This window comes from Schistocerca cancellata, chromosome 2 (genome assembly GCF_023864275.1).
Source record: "Schistocerca cancellata isolate TAMUIC-IGC-003103 chromosome 2, iqSchCanc2.1, whole genome shotgun sequence".
Classification (NCBI taxonomy): Eukaryota; Metazoa; Arthropoda; class Insecta; order Orthoptera; family Acrididae; genus Schistocerca; species Schistocerca cancellata.
This window is the reverse complement of record NC_064627.1, coordinates 726079275-726105378: the sequence shown is the minus strand read 5'-3', so window position 1 is coordinate 726105378 and position 26104 is coordinate 726079275. Positions and strand designations below refer to the sequence as shown.

Sequence of the window (26104 nt, the reverse complement as noted above, 5' to 3'; positions counted from 1 at the left end):
CATCACCGCCTCCGAATTTTACTGTTGGCTCTACACACGCTGGCAGATGACGTTCACCAGGCATTCGCCCTACCCACACCCTGTCATCGGATCGCCAAACTGTGTACAGCGATTCGTCACCACCACACAACGTTTTTCCACTGTCCAATCGTTCTATGTTTACGCTCCTTACACCAAGCAAGGCGTCGTTTGGCATTTACCGGCGTGATGTGTGGCTTATGAGCAGTCGCTCAACCATGAAGTCAAAGTTATCTCACCTCCCACCGATCTGTCATAGAACTTGCAACGCGATCTGATGCAGTTTGGAATTCCTGTGTGATGGTCTGGATAGATGTCTGCCTACTACAGATTACGACCCTGTTCAACTGTCGGCGGTGTCTATCAGTCAACAGACGAGGTCGGCCTGTATGCTTTTGTGCTGTACGTGTCCCTTGACGTTTCCACTTCACTATCACATCAGAAACAGTGGACCTAGGAGTGAGGAAATCTCGCGTACAGGCGTATGACGCAAATGACACCCAACCACCTGAACCACCTGACCACGTTCTATGTGTGTGAGTTGCGCGGGGCTCCCCATTCTGCTCTTTCACGATATCTAATGACTACTGGGGTCGCAAATGTGGAGTACCTGCACTAGGTGGCAGCACGATGCACCTAATATGAAAAACGTATATTTTTGCGGATGTCCGGATACTTTTGATTACATAGTGTAAGTAAGTACGACTAACGATTTCGTCACAGATATGACTTAGCCGGCCGGCCGGTGTGGCCGAGCGGTTCTAGGCGCTACAGTCTGGAACCACGCGATCGCTACGGTCGCAGGTTCGAATCCTGCCTTGGGCATGGATGCGTGTGATGTCCTTAGGTTAGTTAGGTTTAAGTAGTTCTAAGTTCTAGGGGAGTGATGATCTCAGATGTTATGTCCCATAGTGCTCAGAGCCATTTGAACCATCCATGTGACTTAGGCAGCGAGATCTCTATCGTTTCAAACCAGAACTATAGAAATGTTTTCTACCGTATGATTATGCTTAAATGAACGGCACAGTGCCATGGAAACAGGCGTGGTACCAAACCGTTACTTTATCTTCATATTCTTCTCTGAAACTGCTTACAAATGAGAGAAGGGATGTAATAAAAATCATCTAACAAATCTGCTTTTAATTAATTTTCTTTCACTAGAGCCAGCAGTAGACCAGCATTCGACTCACTTGATTTTGCTTACTCGCTTGCTTATTTAGTTCAGTTTTACATCACCTGATGTCGCAACTTGTAAACGTGTTAGATATTATTCTGGCAGGGAAAGTCTTAAGACGAGCCAGACTTCATACAGTAGGATTCGCACCTAAAAACGCCTTCCTGAACTACACTCCTGGAAATTGAAATAAGAACACCGTGAATTCATTGTCCCAGGAAGGGGAAACTTTATTGACACATTCCTGGGGTCAGATACATCACATGATCACACTGACAGAACCACAGGCACATAGACACAGGCAACAGAGCATGCACAATGTCGGCACTAGTACAGTGTATATCCACCTTTTGCAGCAATGCAGGCTGCTATTCTCCCATGGAGACGATCGTAGAGATGCTGGATGTAGTCCTGTGGAACGACTTGCCATGCCATTTCCACCTGGCGCCTCAGTTGGACCAGCGTTCGTGCTGGACGTGCAGACCGCGTGAGACGACGCTTCATCCAGTCCCAAACATGCTCAATGGGGGACAGATCCGGAGATCTTGCTGGCCAGGGTAGTTGACTTACACCTTCTAGAGCACGTTGGGTGGCACGGGATACATGCGGACGTGCATTGACCTGTTGGAACAGCAAGTTCCCTTGCCGGTCTAGGAATGGTAGAACGATGGGTTCGATGACGGTTTGGATGTACCGTGCACTATTCAGTGTCCCCTCGACGATCACCAGTGGTGTACGGCCAGTGTAGGAGATCGCTCCCCACACCATGATGCCGGGTGTTGGCCCTGTGTGCCTCGGTCGTATGCAGTCCTGATTGTGGCGCTCACCTGCACGGCGCCAAACACGCATACGACCATCATTGGCACAGAGGCAGAAGCGACTCTCATCGCTGAAGACGACACGTCTCCATTCGTCCCTCCATTCACGCCTGTCGCGACACCACTGGAGGCGGGCTGCACGATGTTGGGGCGTGAGCGGAAGACGGCCTAACGGTGTGCGGGACCGTAGCTCAGCTTCATGGAGACGGTTGAGAATGGTCCTCGCCGAAACCCCAGGAGCGACAGTGTCCCTAATTTGCTGGGAAGTGGGGGTGCGGTCCCCTACGGCACTGCTTAGGATCCTACGGTCTTGGCGTGCATCCGTGCGTCGCTGCGGTCCGGTCCCAGGTCGACGGGCACGTGCACCTTCCGCCGACCACTGGCGACAACATCGATGTACTGTGGAGACCTCACGCCCCACGTGTTGAGCAATTCGGCGGTACGTCCACCCGGCCTCCCGCATGCCCTCTATACGCCCTCGCTCAAAGTCCGTCAACTGCACATACGGTTCACGTCCACGCTGTCGCGGCATGCTACCAGTGTTAAAGACTGCGATGGAGCTCCGTATGCCACGGCAAACTGGCTGACACTGACGGCGGCGGTGCACAAATGCTGCGCAGCTAGCGCCATTCGACGGCCAACACCACGGTTCCTGGTGTGTCCGCTGTGCCGTGCGTGTGATCATTGCTTGTACAGCCCTCTCGCAGTGTCCGGAGCAAGTATGGTGGGTCTGACACACCGGTGTCAATGTGTTCTTTTTTCCATTTCCAGGAGTATATATTGTTCACCATCTGATGAAACAGAGCGAATTCTTATTTTATGTATGTGCTTTCCAAGTCAAACTATCAACATCTGGAATGTGTACGCTCCCACTTTATCAACTAACATGAAAGAGAAGGATCTGCTTTACGATCTACTCAATGGCAGAATAGCCGAAGTACCTGTCTCCGAGTCACTAAATATTCTAGGGGACTTTAATATACGAGTTGGATCAGATAATGAGATGTAGCCAACTTGCCTGGGTGATGGTGGAGTGGTAAAATGAATCAAAACGGCCAGAGACTGTTGAAAGCATGCTGTTTTAATGGATTATGCAATACAAACACATATTTTCAACTTAAGGACCGAACAAGGTGTCCTTGAGACAGCCCTGCTCTCGTCACTGGCAGATCTCAGAAATGTCCTGCTGACGCGAAGCTATCACAGTGCTGATTGCAACACTAACTACTCTCTGGCGGCGTGCATAAAGAGGGTCACCACTAAGAAATATCACCACATCAAACCAAGAGGTCACCTTTGCATCAGCGCATATCAAGCGCATGACTCACATCGAAAACATAAATTTGACAGTAATTCTGTAAGAGCTGTACTATGAAAAGTAGAAGTAGAAAGGAAGTTGATAACAAACTGGCACAACTTGCTGGCGTTATTTACAACTGGCAGTATTGGGTTATGGAATAAATGAAAACAGGAACACGGACTTGTAAGATCAAAATTTGGAAGAGATTTACCCAGTCACTGAAGCTAAACGGAAAGTCTTGCTTTCTTACAAAAGAAACCCAAATGGAAGATGCCGGAGTGACTGGCGAGAACCAAAGAACAGGGCACAGCAAACTTCCAGGAGATGTTCAGGTAACTACTTGCTGAATTCATGTGCAGGTATACATAAACCTGCCGATTCTGAGGGCACTATGGCCAGTTATGGAAGAAGTAGATGCAATGCCTGCTATAGAAGAACTGAGTGAAGCAAAAGATTTTACTGCTAATGTAAAGGCTACAGGTGAAGATGGGATCCCTGCAGAGGTTATTAAGTATAACACACCTGTCCTCCTCAAACACCTACATTCATTTTTCGCAACCAGATGAGAAGACGTTACGTCCCACTGATTAAACGGAATTCGAAGATTCTTACTCTGTACAAACAGAAAGGGACCAGAAATGACTTGAACAATTACCGAGGCGTTTCACTCCTAAGTATAGCCAGGATGGCATATGCAAGACTCATCCTAATGCGACTACCCAGAATGTTAATGCGGCTTCAGACCTGACCGATTTACCGTCGATATGATCTTCTCTCTGCGACAGTTGCAAGAGAACTGCCGTGAGTCTGATTTCGTGAACACAATTTGCTATTCAAGTTGCTGCAGAAGACTGGATGCTCACTTAACTATTCCTTTCCATGAGAAACCGCAAGTAAAAATCTGCTTCATCGGTAAAACATCGGAAGCATTCCCTGTTGTAGCGGTGTAAAGCAGGGGTGTATGTATAATAATCTTTGCTTCTCTGGATGCTCTGGAAAACTACTGCAGATACGCGTCTGGGACATGTTTTATTAGATTAACCAGATCAATAACAACAAAATAAATGGAAATCGTGCTTTACATTAACCTAGTACAGTTTTGTGATGGCTTCATATCAGTGAATTTGCTAAATTTCAGGCAAATTCTTTTATTAGCCATAACTCCGTAACTAAACATTTATGGACCTGTGTTTATTTGATTTTTTTCTTTAGTTTTACTTGTAGAATAATATATTAAAATATTGGCTTATCTTCGTTAATCACCCTGAATTAGAAAACAAAGAGAATATCAATTTTGAATAATGTCATTATATTGGGAGAGAAGAAGTCTGAGATAAGACATTTGTAGAAATGATTATTGGGAGATAGTTAACTTTTATCATTTGCTCAGAGCTGAGAGAAAGATCACCCCACGAGAAAGACTACCCCACTTCCTTGAGTCATGTATTAACAAATCAACTTATTAAGCTGTTTCGTTTTTGTAAGAATTCTCTTTCAACATGGTACCCTTTTTAATTCATTGTTCACTTTGTTAAGCGTATTATTGTTCAGACCAATGTTGTGTGAGAAGTTCACAAGAAGTTAAGAAGTTGTACTCTGTCTTTTTGATTATACTTCAATCTAAAATCGTTGTACTGGAATATCATTTCATAGGAATAGTTACTCTCCCGACCCCACTGTCTATCGTTACGCATTACCGCATGTGGTATACAACAACTGGAAATTTTATCTAGAAATATAAATCTACGTAACTTAGCCGCTGCATGTTTGCTGTTGCGCTTTCGAGAAATCTGCAACAATGTTGTCAATACGCGAGGTAAGTGGAAATTTTGATTAGGAACAGATAATTGTTTTATTTCAGTTGCGCATTTAATATGAAGGCAAGTTTTATTCAGACTAGTTCAGTTCAAATTAGATTCTGTTTAGTCGAAGGTTAGCATACAAGTTTAAATTGGATAACACTTTGTGGGTACATAGTTTAGGTAATACGTAGAATTTTATAGAGCGGGAGGTATAGTTGGGCTATATTTTTTTCAGAAACGAATATAGTGATAAGGTTAGAACACGTTTGACGCCATGACTAACTTCTCGTTTCTTAGAAAACGTAGACAACACCTGAAGGGAACGCTGCAACCAGTGTTGATAATATACAAATAAGCTGCCACAAGTCATTTAATTTAATCATCTGGTTCCGCTCGTTGGAACTGAACATTTGAGATCTAACTCGCACCGCTACGTGTTGACTATCGTGCCGAAACCTGTGACGTGATGTCGCTAGAGCAATGAGTATCTGATGAGCGAAACTAGTCAATTAAATACTACGAGAGCTGTGTAGGTTGATCACCATATTGATTTTCGTTTTTTTCCATAACTCTTCGGTGTGTAGCCTGCTTATCCTCAGAAATAACAGGCGTAGGAGTGCTTCGGATAGTGTGAGAAGGGACCTAGAGGTGTCTTAAATACGTCGACTGTTTTTGAAGTGACTGGAAATCTACGTTGATACAAATACGATATTAATGGCTAAGAATGAATTGTGCTGAGTGTTATGCTGTTTAGCGCGACAATTTTCAGAACAAGCAAAATCAGAGAAGTGGCTCTTGTGTACCTACGTGTTAAAACGTCCTGTTGTCCTTTGATTAAAAAACATTTCGTTAAAGCCTGCAGTATTAGGGACGATTCGGGAATTTTAAACACGCAACTGAACAACACTGGTACGTTTCCAGTGGATGTCAATGAACGCGTCTTTGAAGCGAGCATTATTCAGGTAAGTGAACACCTGTTAACGACCGCCTCACGCACCAGCGTTGCAGAGAACGTAGTCCGAGAAAAGATTCCACGAAGCACAGGTGCTTCCCACTCGGCAACGGAAGTGGCTGCTCGTTAAAGTTCACAGAATTCGTTGTGACCGAAGACAAGAGCGGAAGACTCGTGGATGAGATAAGCGCGGCGCGGCGGGGATGAAGTAGGGTATGGGAGGGGGGGGGGGGGAGGGGCGGCCGCAGCGCGTGTCAGCGTCAGTGGAGAGGCAAGCAGACGACGACTGGAGGGCATCGCTGCGGTGCGTACTGGCAAGTGAGTACCGTTCCAGGCCGCTTTCACTCGCGCTGCTGCAGACTCTGGCGTGCGGCGGCATCTCACATCTGTCTTCAGCGTTCAGCTGCAACAGAGCTGATTTCTTTAGCAATGCGTCTTTTCAGTACAGATGTAAACATCCCGCCGGCCTTGGTGGCCGAGTGGTTCTAGGCGCTACAGTCTGGAACCGCGCGACCGCTACTGTCGCAGGTTCGAATCCTGCCTCGGGCATGGATGTGTGTGATGTCCTTAGGTTAGTTAGGTTTAAGTACCTCTAAGTTCTAGGGGACTGATGACCTCAGATGTTAAGTCCCATAGTGCTCAGAGCCATTCTTCAAAGCACCGCTGTTTGCTTCTGCAAGCTATTTGTGACTAACAAGGGAACCTCCCCATCGCACCCCCCTCAGATTTAGTTATAAGCTGGCACAGTGGATAGGCCTTGAAAAACTGTACACAGGTCGATCGAGAAAACAGGAAGAAGTTGTGTGGAACTATGAAATAATAAGCAAAATATACAAACTGAGTAGTCCATGTGCAAGACATGCAACATCAAGGATACTGTGAACTCAAGGTCGCCGTGGTCCCGTGGTTAGCGTGAGCAGCTGCGGAGCAAGAGGTCCTTGGTTCAAGTCTTTCCTCGAGTGAAAAGTTTACTTTCTTTATTTTCGCAAAGTTATGATCCGTCCGTTCGTTCATTGACGTCTCTGTTCACTGTTATAAGTTTAGTGTCTGTGTTTTGTGACCGCGCCACAAAACCGTGCGATTAGTAGACGAAAGGACGTGCCTCTCCAATGGGAACCGAAAACATTTGATCGCAAGGTCATAGGTCAACCGATTCCTCCACAGGAAAACACGTCTGATATATATTCTATACGACATTGGCGACGGCATGTGCGTCACATGACAGGAATATCTTGTCGACCCACCTAACTTGTACACTTGGCGAATGGGTAAAAAGATTCTTCTACCTTGCCCGATTTAGGTTTTCTTATGGATGTGATAATCACTCCCAAAAAAGTGATGAAAACATAAGAGTTTGTCACACAAACTGAAAATAAAAAATTAAACTGTAGACTCGAGGGAGGACTTGAACCAAGCCCCTCTCGTACCGCAGCTGCTCACGCTAACTGCGGGACCACGGCGCACCTAAGCTCACAACTCCTTGATGTTGTCCATCTTCCGTATCGACTACTCAGTTTGTATATTTTGCTTATTTTTTTATAGTTCCACACAACTTCTTCCTGTTTTCTCTATTTAGCTGTGTTCAGTTTTCCAAGGTCTATCCACTGTGCCAACTTATAACTAAATCTGAGGGGTTTTATGGGGAGGTTCCCTTGTAAGTGTGAAAAGACAATAATTTTTTTTCATTCTGTCCACTGTCGACTTATTATCAAACATAGGTGTGGCAGTTATTTGTTTTTTCTGTTTCTTTACTTTGCGTTCATAGTGCACAAATTGCAACGCACCTGCACGGCATTAGTTTCCAGATACCCAACAAAACATCCTTAGAAAGAGCTTGTTTACAAATCTCAGCGCTTTGCGATTGCCTGTTGTGTTTGAATCCCGGCCATTTCCATTACATCTGTTCTATTTTGTTTCAGAAAAATGTTGTGTAGGATTGTTTCAAGACATGCAGCCAAACTACCGAGTATTACTGTCTCGCTTATGTCTATGAACTGATCTGCTTCTTGACATTACTTGTCTGAATCTTCTGTCTGCAGTTACCAAATAAAATCTGCAATTGTCGTTGATGGTTCCTACTGCCATCACATCATACCGAAAAGAAAGTTTCGTTAATACAGCTTTTGTCGAATTTACTAGACCTATAGGTCAATCAGCCTCAGGAGAATTAATATCGTGCGTAATATTTTAAAGCATCTGGTATGTGAAATATGTAATTCAACTCACAAACGTAGAGGAATGTTTGAAGAGAACATTCATCAGTTATTGTTTCCACTCATACCATACCCATTTTTTTTATTACTATCATCTATTAGAAAACCTGTCGACTGCTTGGGTACGTACGAGTACTTCGTTGTGATCTTGGCAGTCAGTCCCGTAGATTTACTGCGGTCTCGATTAACTACCTTAAAAATGATTTAGCCTGTCTTTCGATACAGTGTATGTCCTTCATCTGCAAATCAGAATAGTACCAGCTATACTGTCAATTTGAAACTGAACAGAGAAGAGTAAACAGAGTTGTTAAGTGACATTTGGTGGTTTTCACAGCCGATTGTAAGACCTTGGTTTACATACTATTTGCTATTCTGGTCACATATCTTTACTAAACATTCAGCTAGCACCAATATGGCAAAATTGTGCAACCAAGCTCGTCACTGTTCTAGCATAAACAGTTTGTTAACAAGCAACCTCAGCACCATATAAGACAATTCGTCGTTAAACACTTATTTTGTACTCATTGCTCAAAAAAGGGTTGTCGTGAGCAGCATCTTCTTAAATTTATTGTATTGCCACGGGAAACAGTAAACCTGATATCAGAATTATGAACGTAGGATGGTGGAAGAGGCCAAGCGAATGTCAAAATTAATATTTATAAGTAACTTTTAACGTTCATAAATATTAAAATTTTGACATTGTGTTATAAATTCACACTGTTAACAAAATTATGCTTTAGATAATGGTCTTTGATCGAAGCCGGTCACACAATAAATAACAAATCTAGCAGCAGCTTCAGCTGTCAGGTGGTGACATTTCTACAATTCAAGAGACACAATCTATAAACATATTTAAAAACAAAAGATAAATATGTTTACAGGGGAATTGGCATTTTAATATATGTCACCAGTTGAACGGCGTATAATTTTCACAAAAACATGGTTCAAATGGCTCTGAGCACTATGGGACTTAACTTCTGAGGTCATCAGTCCCCTAGAACTTGGAACTACTTAAACCTAACCAAGCTAAGGACATCACACACATCCATGACTGAGGCAGGATTCGAACCTGTGACCGTACCGATCGCGCGGTTCCAGACTGAAGCTCCTAGAACCGCTCGGCCACATCGGCCGGCAAAGTTTCGCAAATGTAAACACTGAAATGAGCTTTTCTGTAGTACTGAAGGACACGCATGTGAGAATAAATACTTGATCGAGGCCACAAAACAGGATCAACAAGCAGTCTTCGTCACTGGCACTTTCAGTATCAAAACGTGCCACACTGTGGTATTTCGTCATCAATCTCTACTTTTTGCAAAAGTGCTAAGAGCAAGTGGTTTACACGAAATGCCACCTTGCGCTGTGTGGTGGAAGGTACTTTGTGCAGTACTTCCCCAGTTTGTACCTACTACTGCGCTAGTTGGAAGAAAGCTAGCAGGGAAGTTACGAATTGTTTCTTATAGTAGGAACGCGTCGCTCCTCCGGCTACCGTTCTCCCGTACTCTGTGTAGAGTCATCTTAGTGTCACAGCAGGTCCAGTGGCCTTTCCTCTGTGTAGCGATTTCTGTTCTTTGTGCTATCCATGACCGCTTGTTTCTGTATCTGCAAGTTTTACATTGGTGTTACGCTTGAGGAGAGGAGCAGCAGTCTGATTTTCTTCGGTGAAATGGTTTTGGAAAAAGGCATTTCGTATATTCTGTCCGTCGTTCCCCGTCTCGATGCCATTATGATCACTGGACAAATGGCTTTGATCCCTTTGTTAATTTATTAAAATTCCAAAACAGCTTAAGATTTTTTGTCAGACTAGTAGGTAGAAATTGACTTTCGAATTTTCCTAACGCTACAGGCATGTCTGTCATTACGCACAAGTTGGCATCGTTCGGTATTTGTTTGCCTGAGGCTTTGGCTACGTTTAAGTCTGCGTGAAGCGACTTTCTCATACAGCTGTCGATCCACGGCGAGTCCTTCGGGTGCTTCACAAAATTTTGCTATGTGCATAGGTGTGTAAGAGTTATTGCACGACATTGTTGAATTCTGAAATACAGAACATTTTCGCACTCTGAGACTAATGTTTCGTGTTGACTGTCTGGGTCATTGAAAACCGCTTCTCGTTGCGCTTACAAAACAGAATTTCCTTCCTACTTTTTTTTACATTCCTAAGGACACCCGTAAACAGTTATGCTACAACGGGTCTGCAACAATGGATTAGCTATTCTACATTCACTGAGTGGGAAAGTTTGTTTATATGAGGGTCACTCCAAAAGAAATGCACACTATTTTTGGAAAAATACAGTTTTCATTCTGCATGTGTGAAAGTTTTACAGTGTGTATATACATCCTTCCCGCTTGTTTTCAAACTTAGTTCAACCTGTTCCCGTGAATGGCGCCGTCACAGCATGTCTTCAAGATGGCTGCTACACATGACGTTCGTCAGAAGCAACGTGCTGTCTTAGAATTCCTGTGCTGTGAAAACGAGACTGTGGGAAACATCCACAAGAGGTTGAAAAAGGTGTTTGGAGATGCTGCTGTCGATAGCAGTACAGTTAGCCGGTGGGTAAGCAGGTTATGTGATGATAGAGGGCACGGCAATATTGAGGAATGTCCTCTCAGGGGCAGGCCTCGTACTGCACACATTCCAGCCAATGTGCAGAGAGTTAACTAATTGGTGACTTCTGACCGAGGCATTACAATGAACGAATTGTCACGCTATGTTGGGAAATGGGAAGGAAGTGTTTGCAGAATACTGAAAGTGTTGACGTTAAAAAAGGTTTGTGCCAGGTGGGTTCCCAGGATGTTGACAGTGGGTCACAAAGAAAGAAGCAAAACGGTATGCAGCGAACTTTTGGAACAGTACGAGAATGTTGGAGATGAATTTCTTGGAAGAATTGTGACAGGTGATGAAAATTCAAGCTCGACTGAGTCGGCCACATGTCAGTCAAAAAACCATGGAAGCGATCACAAAACTCGGATGGACAACACTGAAACACCCGCCTTACAGTCCTGACTTGGCTCCATGTGACTATCATCTCTTTGGGAAACTGAAAGACTCTCTTCGTGGAACAAGGTTTGAAGATGATGACTCCCTTGAGCACGCTGCCAAACAGTGGCTCCAACAGGTTGACCCAGAATTTTACTGTGCAGGTATACAGGCGCTGGTTCCAAGATGGCGTAAGGCAGTTGAGAGGGAGGGAAATCATGTGGAGAAATGAAAATATTGTTCCTAAAGGATGTATCTACACACTGTGAAACTTCCAAACATGTATAATACAAGATAAATTTAAAAAAAATAGTGTGCATTTCTTTTGGAGTGACCCCCGTAATCTGAAGGTCCAAATTGTTATGCTTGCGAAGCGGTTCCAATATTATCTTCTCAAAGTAATATTAGAATATGGTGTTTAGAAAAATTTCGCACGATTCCTTGTCACTACCATCCACTAAAAATCATCTGAGTCACCCAATCTACGAACGGTTAGCTGAAATCTCACCCAGGTACTATAACATGATCAGGAAGATTTCCCTCAAATTTGTCGCCACTCCTCTTGAGGCAGGAGCATGTGATTACAATGATTGACCCTCTCTAACATAGTCCAAATTATTTCATACTTAGATTCTAACCTACCCCCAGAAGAAGCTACTGCATTATTTACGGCTGTAAACACATCTCTACCCCAGGCGGCCAAATTATCCCTGCGATAGAAACTGCAATCGAAATTTAGAATCTTATTGCTGTAATATCTTGTTTCATCCAGCGTCCGTCCCTAGTACTACGTGAGCTAACAGCTCACATGACAAACAAACGAGACAAGTTCTGGTTCCTTTGCTTGGACGCTCCTGCCCCGATTTGCTATGGCGATTTCAACTATGTGTTATTAGTAAGCCGATATTTATCTCCCTTTGAAATCAAAACGTAATGCATTGGGCCAGTGGAAGAATTTCTATGCCCTTCTTAAACCCATATGTTCTGTGTTACCTGGTAGCCGATTCCTGCGCACGCTTCACGCCTCACGTTTTAAGAAGCGTCCTACAATTCCCCACGCAGCAAGACTGCCCGCTGACTTAAACTCTTTACTAAATGAAACACTAAATGAAACATAATTAGCCAAGCTTTCGCTTAGTGTATCGTGGACTTGAGGGGCTCTCTGGTGAACTTACAGGAAAAACTCGGAGACACACGTTGTTGTTTAGAAAGCTCTGCTGCGGATCCGCTGCCAACTGCTGTCAGCGACCTTCACACGTGACCGCGTCTGGGGAATAACCGCGGAGAGGCAGTGCGGGATAAGAAACAGCTGACTGCTAACCACACTGCGCGTAACATCCATCAGTAAAACGTCTCTTGAGGAAGAGCAATGCGTTCAACATACAGAAATAAGGAAAACCTTACCAAGCGAGATGCTCTGTTATCGATGCTCTTTTAGTGCGGACCATAGAAGACTAAAATATTACCAGTGTACTGCCCATGTTATGATAATCTAGCAGAGAACGACAGTACTGCTCCTAGTGCGCTGGCGATGAACTTCGAGCCGGGGAAAATATGGCACAAAAATCTGCAATAAAATTGGCACATACTTTTTCACATCCTAAAAAGTAGGCAAGATAAATTATCATCCTCTGGTTTGTGTAAATCCAAACTACCTGTTGACTTCTGTCTCGGGTTCTTCGGCCGACGTTTGTTTGACGATTTTTCTGACATTTTTCCAGCACGTGTGGCTGGCATTGTCAAAACCTCAGCAACCACTGCTAGTGGAGGAGGTTGAGGGAGACGCTAAGACGATGCCAGCTACTCGTGCTGGCGAACCGTCGGAAAAATCGCCAAACATCGGCCGAAGAACCCGAGACAGAAACCAACAGATAATACGATACTACTGTGCCTGTGTTATTTCGAATACGATGCAAGGTTCCTTTGGACATGCATTCATTCGGGATAACACAGGTACTGCACTGTCGCATGCATCCACCGATACCTGGCAAGCGACTTTCAAGTAAATTGTCTCGCCCGTAAGGGAATACACATAATGGATGCACGAGTACAGGTTGTTGACAAATGGTTGATGACATATGGAAATTTTCGTGTGTGGTCTGTCGTGCATGGATAGCCCAATGGCTAGTTCCGCTTGGGACGCGACAGCGACCGGACGTGCCGGTGTTTCTGCGTAGTCGTAGCGCCGCAAGCCGTATTTATAGAAATTCTTGGATTGTAACTTGTGATGTTCTCAGTGCTTCTTCACTACCGTCGTACACACTCTTATTAATTAACTCACAGCGGTCTCGGCCGCTCATATAGTGCAGTTATGGCTCCTTGTGTACCCCGTAAGAATACCCTGTGTTTTGCATTTGAGAAATCTTCCAGGAATGTGCAACCGAGAAATCCATGACTGGGTAATAGATATTACTGGCATCTCGTCCGACCAGGTCCACACAGCATATTATGACATGGAAGAATAACGTTTCTTTGTGAAGTTTTTAGATCAGATACAACTGGAGAAAATTTTGGTGAATACTGAAAGCAGAGTTCCGACATCGTGATCAGTCGGTGAATACAGTTTCATTAACTAACGCTGACATCGAATATAAACAAGCGAGAGCGTTTAATTTGCCATCTGAGGCTGAGAATGGTTTTCTTAGAGATGTCCTTGCCAAATACGGTGACATTCGACAGATTAGAAACGATAAGTGGTCGAGCCGTCACAAACTCCAATGTAATAGTGGGGTTCTCTCACTTGACCTGGCCGTTAAAGTCAATATCAAAATGGCTCTGAAACACTATGGGACTTAACATCTGTGGTCATCAGTCCCCTAGAACTTAGAACCACTTAAACCTAACTAACCTAAGGACATCACACACATCTATGCCCGAGGCAGGATTTGAACCTGCGACCGTAGCAGTCACGCGGTTCCAGACTGAAGCGCCTAGAACCACACGGCCACACCGGCCGGCAAAGTCAATATCCCATCCTATATAATGGTATGTGGTTATAAGGCTAATGTCATTTACGATGGACAAGTAGGCACTTGTTTTATCGGTAACACGAGTGGCCATTTACGAGATGATTGCCCAAGGCGCGATTTCGTACTTCGAAATAATCTGCAACAACGACAGAGATTAACATTGGCTGATGACCTAACTCAAAATCAGACGCTATCTGTGATTGACTCCCAACCAAGTGCGTCTGCGTCAGAGGACAACGATCTCGATAAAGGCACCTTCTCACCCTTACCTCAGTCAACCGTGGCCGGTTACACCTCAGCCGCCGGTGTTGCATTATCTGTCGGTAACAAACGACGTCGTACTAGTGACGGTAGTGGCTCCGGTGACGAGGTAGTAAAAAATCAAACCGATGACGCGGAGTCACAGCCCTCCACACAGGACACGAATATGTCGGACGGCTCAGTTACGACCCGCCAGATTCACATTGAAACTCCCGACGCTGAAACTGTCAATACGAGTGCAGTCGACTCTTTACAGCAATCCGTTGCGATGCTGCTTCTTGACTCGCCACAGGTGGTCAACATATAAGAGGCAGCAGTCAGTCAACTGATAAACGTAAACACAGAGGATGATAAACGCGGTATAGAGCATAACATAAACACCTGCCAACTCGGAACTGCTTCCAAACAACGCGAGGAACCAGAAAGCTGTACACAAACAGCCAATGCGGCTCCTAACAAATACATCGAGCCTATTGAAGACGCGTCTTCGGAGTTGCCGTCACCCGTTCCGAAGCAATGACTTTCAAATACTGCTTACAGCCATGACTCGCCAACTCCGCCGTCTTCTATGACACTTTGAACGACTGTACGACGGCAGAATAAAGTTAAAAGAAATCACTCCGTGGTTGGAAGTAAGACAAAAAGTAAAGTCAGAGTAAAAACTGGTACAAAACCTGCAGATGTAGGTTCGAAGTCCGACGGTGAGATGGACTGGGCTTCCGAAGCTTCCCAACACCGACACGTCTCTGACGATCTTGAGTCAAGCTTATAAGTTTTTGTCCCTGAACGTTAACAAAATTGTGACAGATTTAAAATTAGCAATTCTATGGCTGTTTATCTATGAGTCCGAAGCTGATATAGTTCTGTTACAGGAAGTGTCTACCTTAAGTTTTCATGTACCAAGATTTGCAACAACCGTAACCACTGCAGCGGACGAGGGTACAGGTACCGCCATTCTATCACGAGACGGAATCCCAGTGAGCAATATCGAAATGTTGGACTCCGGTAGAGGCATAGCTTGCCAAATTTTTGACGTCACCGTCGTCAATATCTATGCTCCAACTGGAACGACTCTAAAATCAGAAAGAGCTAACTTCTTTAAATAAGACATCATCTACTTGTTACACCACAACCCAACCCAGGTGATAATTAGTGGTGATTTTAACTGTGTGATCCACAGGCAAGATCAATCGCCAAACTTTAATTACTGTTGGGGGTTACATGATCTGGTACCTCACCTGCAGCTGAAAGATGCGTGGGAACTAAAATTTCCTACCCTAGTAAAGTATACATACCTGACCTCCATCGCATGTAGCCGTCTAAACCGTTTGTACATCTCTGAGAATATTTGCCAACATGTTCTGGACGCCGATGTCATTCCGGCTACTTTCTCCCACCACTGCGCCCTCTGTGTCACGATAAATCTGGCCAAACAGCAAACTAAATGGCATAGGATTCCGTGGAGCCTAAATGTTTCTACTCTCGCCAATGCCGCGCTACGAGATGTCATCTCCACGACATGGGCGGACTGTCTGAAGCAATGCTGCAGATTCCCAAACAAGATAGCCTGGTGGAATGCTGTGGTCGAACGGAAAATACGATTATCCTTTAAAAAACTACAGCTGGCAAAGGGCGCAAGATGTCAAACGCACGAATGATTTTTACCAGGCAGTTCTGCGAGAGTTGTATGCGACTGTGTCACCAGCCAACACGCAGCTGTCGACCATCAAACAAATAAAGTCGAAGCTTATAAACATTAAGCGACCGCAGCTTGAAGGACTGAAGATAAGATCTAAAGCAAAATCGCTTCAAGAGGACGAATTTGCATCGTTGTATCACCTCATACAACATCGTGCCAATCGCAAGTGAGCTATTACCGGGGAGCTGAGCACAGATGATGGACTCCGTTTGACCCGACAAAGTGATATTCTTACTGCAATTTACCGGTACTAGGGATTTTCTCTGCCTCGTGATGAGTGGGTGTTGTGTGGTGTCCTTCGGTTAGTTAGGTTTGAGTAGTTCTAAGTTCTAGGGGACTGGTGTCCATAGATGTTAAGTCCCATAGTGCTCAGAGCCATTTGAACCATTTCTTTACCGGTACTTCACGGATCTGTACTCGCAATGCGATACACATGGTGACGACTGCTGCGAGATCGTGCGTGCTCTGCCCCCTGTAGTCACGCCTGCGGTGAACTCGGCGGTCGTACACGATTTTGCTCCACACGTCCGAAACCAGTGTCTTTAACTAACAACATGACATCGCCTGCAGCGCCTCTCCTGGGCTCGTGGCCGTATCGGTTGGACCCTAGATGACTGGAAAACCGCGGCCTGGTCAGATGAGTCCCGATTTCAGTTGGTAAGAGTGGTGACGATCCCACGAAACTATGGTCTCAAGCGGTCAAGAAGGCACTGTGCAAGCAGGTGGTGGCTCAACAATAGTGAGGGCTGTGTTTACATGGAATGGACTGGGTCCTCTGGTACAAGTGAGCCGATCATTGGCTATAAATGGTCATGTTCGGTTAATTGATGAGCATTTGCAGCCATTCGTGGACTTCACGTGCCCAAACAACAATAGACTTTTAATGGATGTTAATGCACCGCGTCACCGGACTACAACTGTTGGAGATTTGTTTGAAGAACGTTCTGCACAGTTGGGGCGGACGATAGGTTAAAGGCGCTACAGTCTGAAACCGCGCGGCCGCTACGGTTGCAGGTTCGAATCCTGCCTCGGGCATGGATGTGTGATGTCCTTAGGTTAGTTAGGTTTAAGTAGTTCTAAGTTCTAGGGGACTGATGACCTTAGAAGTTAAGTCCCACAGTGCTCAGAGCCATTTGAACCATTTGATAGGTGACCCAGATGGCTCGACATGAATGCCATCGAACATTTGTGGGTCAAAATCGAGCCTGAGTTCGTGGACAAATTCCAGTAGTGGCAACACGTTCGCAGTTAGGGATGGGCTATAGAGGCAGAATGGCGCAATATTTCTGCAGGGGACTCACAACAACTTGTTGAGCCCACGCCACGTTGAGCTGCTGCACTACGCTGGACAAAATGATGTCCGACACGATATGAGGAGGTATCACGTGATTTTTCTCACCTGAATAAAATCCAACCTGCTTTCAGAAAAAAGTGTCGCTTTGCTTACTGAACGCCCGTCTGTTGTACGAAATCTGATTTCTATACAACCACTTCAACATAAATACTGGATCTATTGCAACTTATTATATTTTTTAAATAAAATGACAACATATTTATTTGTAGGTGACCATCTAATAATGCCCTAGTCTGTATTGTGTTGTAGCCTATGTATATTATTTGAATGAAACATAAACATACTTACATTTATAACAATTTAATAAATTAACGGAATTGTGAAGTACAGTAACAAATACCCAATCCAGCAATTTCACCTTTCAGTTATTTTTGTACCCAATATCTCTGATATATTTAACATCTTTAAAGATACACTGTAAAAATAAAGTACAGTGGAGAGCACTTGCTACCAAAGCAGGATTGCACTATCCTTTTTAGACTGTATTTCCTTCTAACTATCCTTTATTCCCAAAAATTGCTGTATTTTATATGTAACACTGCGCTTCCAAGGTGCAACGTAACCTATCTTTCACTAGGTCTGTTGCTGTGGAAAGGGATCTGTTCTTTTCACTAACACCAGCTATGTAACTAAATAGTTCTCCGCGTTAAGATAACGACGTGAACCATAGAAACGCGTACAGACAAAATAAATGTGACTGACGCTGGAAACTGTTTTCTTCATACGTGAAGGTATGTATGACATGTGATGTGATTGTGTTCATTCTTACGTGAGGGATGGTCAAAGAGCATAATCGGTTGCAGTACATAAGAATTGCAAGCCAGCATTGTGTTAAGCATTTCCCCAAATACATGTTCTGTTAACCTGGGCCAGAAAATGAACCATTTAATATCATACACGCTGGAAATTGTAGTCTATCTACACGACCCTTATACAGCATTGTTAAGATATCAAAGTTTGAAACATTGTAGTTGAAATTAAAGTACGTGGAACTACTACTGAACGAGCAAACGGAGGTTGCTTTCTCGCCACTTCCAAATAATGTGGAAATTGCTAAAGGGAGAACTGGGTTGATTTCTCCCCTCCTCACACACATTCTGTAATGTTCAGTTAATAATTTGTAACCAAACTCCAACCTTACATACCACGAAAAGCATCCTTGACTATCAGTTACTTAGTAATCAGCACACTGTTGTCAATATTGTGTTGAGAGTAACGTTATTTTTAACCAATAAACCTACAGCCTTTTACGCAGCAGTCCATCAGTCTTCACTTCATTCTCCTGTTGTACGTTGAAAGACCTTCGGTATTCTAAAATAGTGTTCGTAATTTCTTCGTTTCAAATTACATCAGAGGACATGAATAACATATGATATAGAATAATACTAAAAATGAATTTTACGCGTTGTAGCCTAGAGCATGTAAAATAAAATTTTGTGAATCATAGTTATAAAATATTGTTTGAATAATTATTTACAATTTTCACCAAGAAACTGGTTAAGTCATTGAACAACGAATCATAAGAAGTGCTCATTGAGTTTTCGCAACAGCAACCGTTGACATATAGTGCTCTTATATTATCTACATCAGATTAATTTAAAATTCAAGCTTTAGAGAACACCTGGTAGTGGCAGAAAAGACCTCGGCGAATATTCTGCTCTAAAGAGTACAATGCAGCATTCAAATTTGTGTCTCCTTACAATGAAGTCAGTCGTAACTACAAACAAAAGGCTTGAGTTTTAAAAATAACTTGGCAAGACAGATGCACCGAGAAATTCACATCAACATCAAATGACATAAGCAAAGAAAGATAACCTTTGCGCATCGAGAGAAAACGAATATGTTGTGTGCTGTGTAAACATTTTGGTTGTTGTATAAGTACACTACTGGCCATTAAACTTGCTACACCAAGAAAAAATGCAGATGATAAACGGGTATTCATTGGACAAATATATTATACTACAACTGACATGTGATTACATTTTCACGCAATTTGGGTGCATAGATCCTGAGAAATCAGTACCGAGAACAACCACGTCTGGCGGTAATAACGGCCTTGATACGCCTGGCCATTGAGTCATTCAGACCTCGGATGGTGTGTACAGGTACAGCTGCCCATGCAGCTTCAACACGATACCACAGTTCATCAAGAGTAGTGACTGGCGTATTGTGACGAGCCAGTTGCTCGGCCACCATTGACCAGACGTTTTCAGTTGGTGAGAGATCTGGAGAATGTGCTGGCCAGGGCAGCAGTCGAACATTTTCTGTATCCATAGAGGCCCGTACAGGACCTGCAACATGTGGTCGTACATTATGCTGCTGAAATGTAGGGTTTCGCAGGGATCGAATGAAGGGCAGACCCACGGGTCGTAACACATCTGAAATGTAACGTCCACTGTTCAATGTGCAGTCAATGCGAACCAGACGTGACCGAGACGTGTAACCAATGGCATACCATACCATCACGGAGAGTGCTACACCAATATGTCGGTGACGAATGTACGCTTTCAATGTGCGTTCACCACGATGTCGCCAAACACGGATGCGACCATCATGATGCTGTAAACGGAACCTGGATTCATCGGAAAAAATGACGTTTTGCCATTCGTGCACCCAGGTTCGTCGCTGAGTATACCAGCCGCTCCTGTCTGTGATGCAGCGTCAAGGGTAACCGTAACCATGGTCTCCGAGTTCATAGTCAAACACGTCGAACTGTTCGTGCAGATGGGTGTTGTTTTGCAAACGTCCCCATCTTTTCACTCAGGGGTCGAGACGTGGCTGCACGATCCGTTACAGCCATGTGGTTAAGATGCCTGTGATATCGACTGCTAGTGATACGAGACCGTTGGGGTCCAGCACGGCGTATCGTATTACCGTCCTGAACCCACCGATTCTATATTCTGCTAACAGTCATTGGATCTCGACCAACCCAAGCAGCAATGTAGCGATACGATAAACCTCAATCGCGATAGGCTACAATCCGACCTTTGTCAAAGTCGGAAACGTGATGGTAGCCATTTCTCCTCCTTACGCGAGGCATCACAACAACGTTTCACCAGGCAATGTCGGTCAAGTGCTGTTTGTGTATGAGAAATCGGTTGGAAACTTTCCTCATGTCAGCAGTTGTAGGTGTCGCCACCGGCGCTAACCTTGTGTGAATGCTCTGAAAAGCTAATCATTTGCATATCACAGCATCTTCTACCTGTCGGTTAAATTTCGCGTCTGTAGCACGTCATCTTCGGGGTGTAGCAATTTTAATGGCCAGTAGTGTAGATACATACAATTTTGATTTCTTGGATGGTTGCAGCTGTCTATTTGGTAAAATTAAAAATGAGCTAATTAAGAGGATGTGTGTTGTTGCAGGACGAGTAGTGGATCAGTGAGATGCGTCTGTTGGCGGTGTGGGCAGCGCTGGCGGCAACGGCAGTGCCGAGTGGTCTGGCCGATGTGGACCTGTTCTGCGGGTGCCGAGTGCAGCACCACCAGGACTGGACGTATGCCCTCCACTGCACCAGAAGCAAGGTATACCTGCTTACAGGAAGTCACTCTAACTAAGAGATCACTTTCAGAGGACGTCAAGATTCCAAGCAGAGAAATCATATTTCATCAAAATAGAAGAGGTATTAGAATTAAAGTTAGTGAATTGCTTATAGGTGTTGACTCTGAAATTATTGTTATATCAGAGCAGCACTTAAATAATTTGATAATTCAGAGGCAGATATACCAGGATACAGATTAGCTGGATATTTTTTAAGGAGTTCCTTGCGGAGTGTGGGAGTGGCCATGTACGTAAAAAACAGTATTCCATGTGAGTCCACTGAAGTATCACAACACTGCACTGAACAGATGTTTGAATGTTGTGCAGGGGAAGTTGAATTTAGTGAAACTGAACTTCTAATTTTTGTTGTTTATAGGTCCCCTAACTCTGACATCAGAGCATTTCTGCTCAAGCTAGAGAGTATTCTTGATTCACTTTGTAGGAAGTAACAGAAATTAGTTATATGTGCTGACTTCAATATCAATTTTGTATATGATGGTGCAAGAATGTTGGTAGATCTCCTAAATGCAAATGATCTGATGCAGACTGTGTTTTTTCGAACTACGGTGCAGGGGAACAGTAGCACAGCAGTAGATAATATTTTTATTCATTCTTCATTACTAGATGGGCATTCTGTTAGTAAAATGGTGAATGGCCTTTCAGACCATGATGCACATATTTTAACACTGAAATGCTATTGTACTCAAACAAATATCACATATAATTACAAACTATATAGTAAAGTTAATCCAGCGGCAATAGAGAGTTTTTTAAACCTCGTTAAGAAATAATCGTGGCAGGATGTTTATAGTGCCAATAATATAGATGACAAGTATAATGCTTTCCTTAACACATTTCTCATGCTCTTTGAGTGTCTGGTCAGCAACACAGGGTTGACAATATAAGATCACTTCGTAGGAAGAATATTTCTGTTACTGATAAATCAGGTATATGTACGGTATTTAACAATCATTTTCTGAGCATTGCTGGTGAATTAGATAAAAATTTAGTTTCTATAGGGAATCATATAACTCTCTTGGCAAATGCCTTTCCAAGTTTGATGTCTGAAGTACCAGGTGATCAAAAAGTCAGTATAAATTTGAAAACTTAATAAACCACGCATTACTGTAGATAGAGAGGTAAAAATTGACACACATGCTTGGAATAACATGGGGTTTTATTAGAACCAAAAAAAACACCCCATATTGCTAGACGCGTGAAAGATCTCTTGCGCGTGTCGTTTGGTGATGATCGTGTGCTCAGCCGCCACTTTCGTCATGCTTGGCCTCCCAGGTCCCCAGACCTCAGTCCGTGCGATTATTGGGTTTGGGGTTACCTGAAGTCGCAAGTGTATCGTGATCGACCGACATCTCTAGGGATGCTGAAAGACAACATCCGACGCCAATGCCTCACCATAGCTCCGGACATGGTTTACATTGCTGTTCACGGCATTATTCCTCGACTACAGGTATTGTTGAGGAATGATGGTCGACATATTGAGCATTTCCTGTAAAGAACATCATCTTTGCTTCGTCGTACTTTGTTATGATAATTATTGCCATTCTGATCAGATGAAGTGCCATCTGTCGGACATTTTTTGAACGTTTGTATTTTTTTTGTTCTAATAAAAGCCCATGTCATTCCAAGCATGTGTGTCAATTTGTACTTCTCTATCTACATTATTCCGTGATTTATTCAGTTTTCAGATTTATACTGACTTTTTGATCACCGGGTACTTCTCTGTGATACCGACACGAAGGTGACGGAGTCAATAATTAAATCGCTGAAGACTAAGGACTCTCATATATATGATGGAGTGCCTAGCAGAATATTGAAGTACTGTGCTGCACATGTTAGCCCTGTATTAGCCATATTTGTGATTTTTTTCTTTAGGAATGGTCAGTTTTGTAAACGATTTAAGTACTCCGTAGTATAGCCGCTTTATAAAAAGGGAGAACGGGATCATGTAGAGAATTTTAGACCTATTTCTATGCCATCAGTGTTTGCTAAAGTTATAGGAAAGGCTGTGTATGTAAATATATTCGATCATTTTATATCACACAATTTGCTATCAAATGTACAGTTCTACCTTAGAAGTAGTTTAACAACTGAAAATGCTATATTCTCTTTTCACTGTGAGATACTGGATGGGTTAAACAAAAGCTTTCGAACGCTGGGCATATTTTTTTATTTAACTAAGGCGTTTGATTGTGTTGATCACAAAATATAGCTCCAGAAGTTGGACCATTACAGAATATGGGGAGTAGCTCACACAACTGGTTCACTTCATATCTTAGCAACAGGCAGCAAAAGGTCATTATTCACAATGTCGGGAATGGCTGTGATGTGGGGTCTGAGTGGGGTACAGTCAAATGGGGGTTGCTCGAGGGATCAGTGTTGGGTCCACTCCTGTTCCTTATTTATATAAATGATATACCCTCTGGTATTACAGGTAACTCTGAAATATTTCTGTTTGCAGATGACGCTAGCTTAGTAGTAAAAGATGTTGCGTAGAACAATGGCTCGCTGTGAAATGGTACAGTTCACGCAGCAGAAAATAAACTAACGCTAAATCACAATAATACTAAGTTTTTACAGTTTCTAACACACAATTTAACAAAAGACGACGTTTTAATTTCACAGAATGGGCATATGATTAGTGAAACTGAAGAGTTCAAATTTCTAGGTGTTCAGACATCGCAAACTGTAGTCGAAAGCCCACATTCAGTAGCTTGTTCAAAGACTTAATGCTGCCATTTTTATTATTGGAACGGTATCTAAAGTAAGTGATCGCTGGACACTACAATTTGTCTACTTTGCTTGTTTTCATTACCTTATGTCGTACAGTATTATATTTTGGGGTAACTTTTCCCATTCTAAGAGGATACTTTTGGCTCAGAAACGGGCACTTCGGGCTATAACTGGTGTAAGTTCGCGAATCTCTTATCGACCCCTGTTCACTAGTCTATATATATATATCCTTTATTGTCATTTCTTGTTAACAATATCAACTTATTCTCGAGAATAAAGAGCTTTCATTCAGTTAATACTCGGCAGAAATCAAACCTGCATTTGGATGGGACTTCCTGAATTCTTCTGCAGAAAGGTGTGCAGTATACTGCTGCAACCATTTGCAATAGGCTACCACAAGAATTCAAAAATCATAGCAGTAACCCACGCGCTTTCAAATCGAAATTTAAGAGTTTTCTCACGGGTCTCTTCTTCTATTCTGTCAAAGAGTTCCTTGAAAAATTAAACTGATTCTTGTTGTAGTGTTGATTTCATTTACTTAAACTTATGGCTTCACGTTTTTTTGGGTTCATAAACATTTTATTTTTATCTGTTATTGTGTGTATTGTGTATTGAACTGGGGACCAAGAGACGACTGAGAGGCTTCGTCCCGCCGTAGCCCACAGTGGTTCACAACCCCACAACAGGCCACAGCAGTCCACTCACCCTACCGCCGCCCCGTACCGAACCCAGGGCTAGTGCGTCAACCACCTTGTGAAATGTTCAAGTAGACGAATACACTGTGGGTAAGATTGACGGAGCATTAATAACTCTCCTGTCAGCAAAAACAACGTGTATATTTAGCCAAGCGAAGTGTTCAGTTCTGCCAATGGAATATGTCGTTACAACTGCATTGAGACAAGCGACCTTCACTTCTAATAAAAATTATTAGCTTTATGTTGTCACTATAAATTGTAAATTATTTGTGGTGAAAACAAATTAAGTTTTCAGTTAAGAGCATTAGATTTTAACCCCAGTTACTAAGCTTAGCATTCACTATAATTTACCCCGTGTTACCAGACATGTAGTCATTTCGTTTGTACAAATTAATCTTCAAACTGTTGTCAGAATGGAGTCTTTCTTTAATATACAGGAAATATTAATGTCAAGAACTGTTTATTTTTATCACCTTTTTCTGTATATTAATTTTTAGATATCTGGCTTTCATATCGTGAACCTCTAAGGAAATATATATGCGAGGAATATTTGCCGAACTTTAACTTCGGAACTTTAGAGGCAATAGTTCTGTGTAATCTTCCACACGATGAGTAAAGATTTGTTGGTCTATTTTCGTTCCTAACGCACACAAATTCATTGTGCGGTGTTATGAACTGCGCATCATGTGTAAGCTCCATCACACTGGCGCTGTTCGCAGTCAGCCAAGGTAGGAGCTGTTCTCGCATCTCAGTTCTTATGATATTAGAAGGAATAGTAAATCGCAGATCCACCACTGACTAAATACCTGTGATGTCGAAAATGCAAGTCCAACAGGACTTCATCTAAGAAATCACCTAGCATAGTGTTCACACCATTGAAGAAAGATACGAAAGGCACTTTCTCCCGAATACAAGTCTGGGGCCAGAGACTCCCAACGAAAAAGAAGGTAATTGTGTCCGCGCTAAATACTTCAAATTTTCGCAACAGCAACAGATTCTAATTGTTCTAACAAACGTATTAGGGCTGTTGGATAACAGCACCGAAGCTTGAACAGAATCCGAGTCGGGCCTGGTGGTCTAGTCGTGCCCGACAGCTGAAAGATCGCGGGATCTAATCCTGGTAGGACAACGGACTTTTGTGTTTGTTTTTAACCTAGCAAACACCTCTCAATGATGGCGGAGATTTGCCAGAAACGAAACGTGTTTTGGAGGCCACGTTCAGCTGTAGGTCTCCTTTTCCCTGCTGGATAACTGGGTACGGAGACGCTACTCGCGAAAGCGACGTCCAATTGAGAGACTTGCACGGGGAATGCAGCCACACGAAATTATCATTATAATAATAATAATAATTATTATTATTATTATCATGATTATGATAATCCATACTTATACATAAATACATAGATTCATGAAGTTCTCTGCTCGTTTCTGTCTTAACGTAGGGGCTAATCTCTGGAACTACTGTAGGACTCTTGATATTCGCGGCGGTTTGGCTGGACCGCCCCGCCGATACGTCAGCGGCCGCGGAAGCGCGGTGCCCTTGTTGCACGGCTCGTATTGTTATGGGGTTGAGTTTGCTCAGT

General features: G+C 43.3%; 1 protein-coding gene across 2 annotated transcripts in view; it reads left to right on the top strand.

Moving 5' to 3' along the window:
• Window positions 1-6329: 6329 nt before the first annotated feature.
• Window positions 6330-26104, top strand: part of LOC126162524 (macrophage mannose receptor 1-like) — a 163707-nt gene continuing 143932 nt past the window's right edge. For both annotated transcript variants that reach the window (XM_049919096.1, XM_049919095.1), the window contains exons 1-2: window positions 6330-6382; window positions 20901-21059. In XM_049919096.1, coding sequence (XP_049775053.1) covers window positions 20922-21059 — 138 coding nt within the window. In that variant the 5' untranslated portion in view covers window positions 6330-6382; window positions 20901-20921. The remainder of the gene's footprint in view (window positions 6383-20900; window positions 21060-26104) is intronic.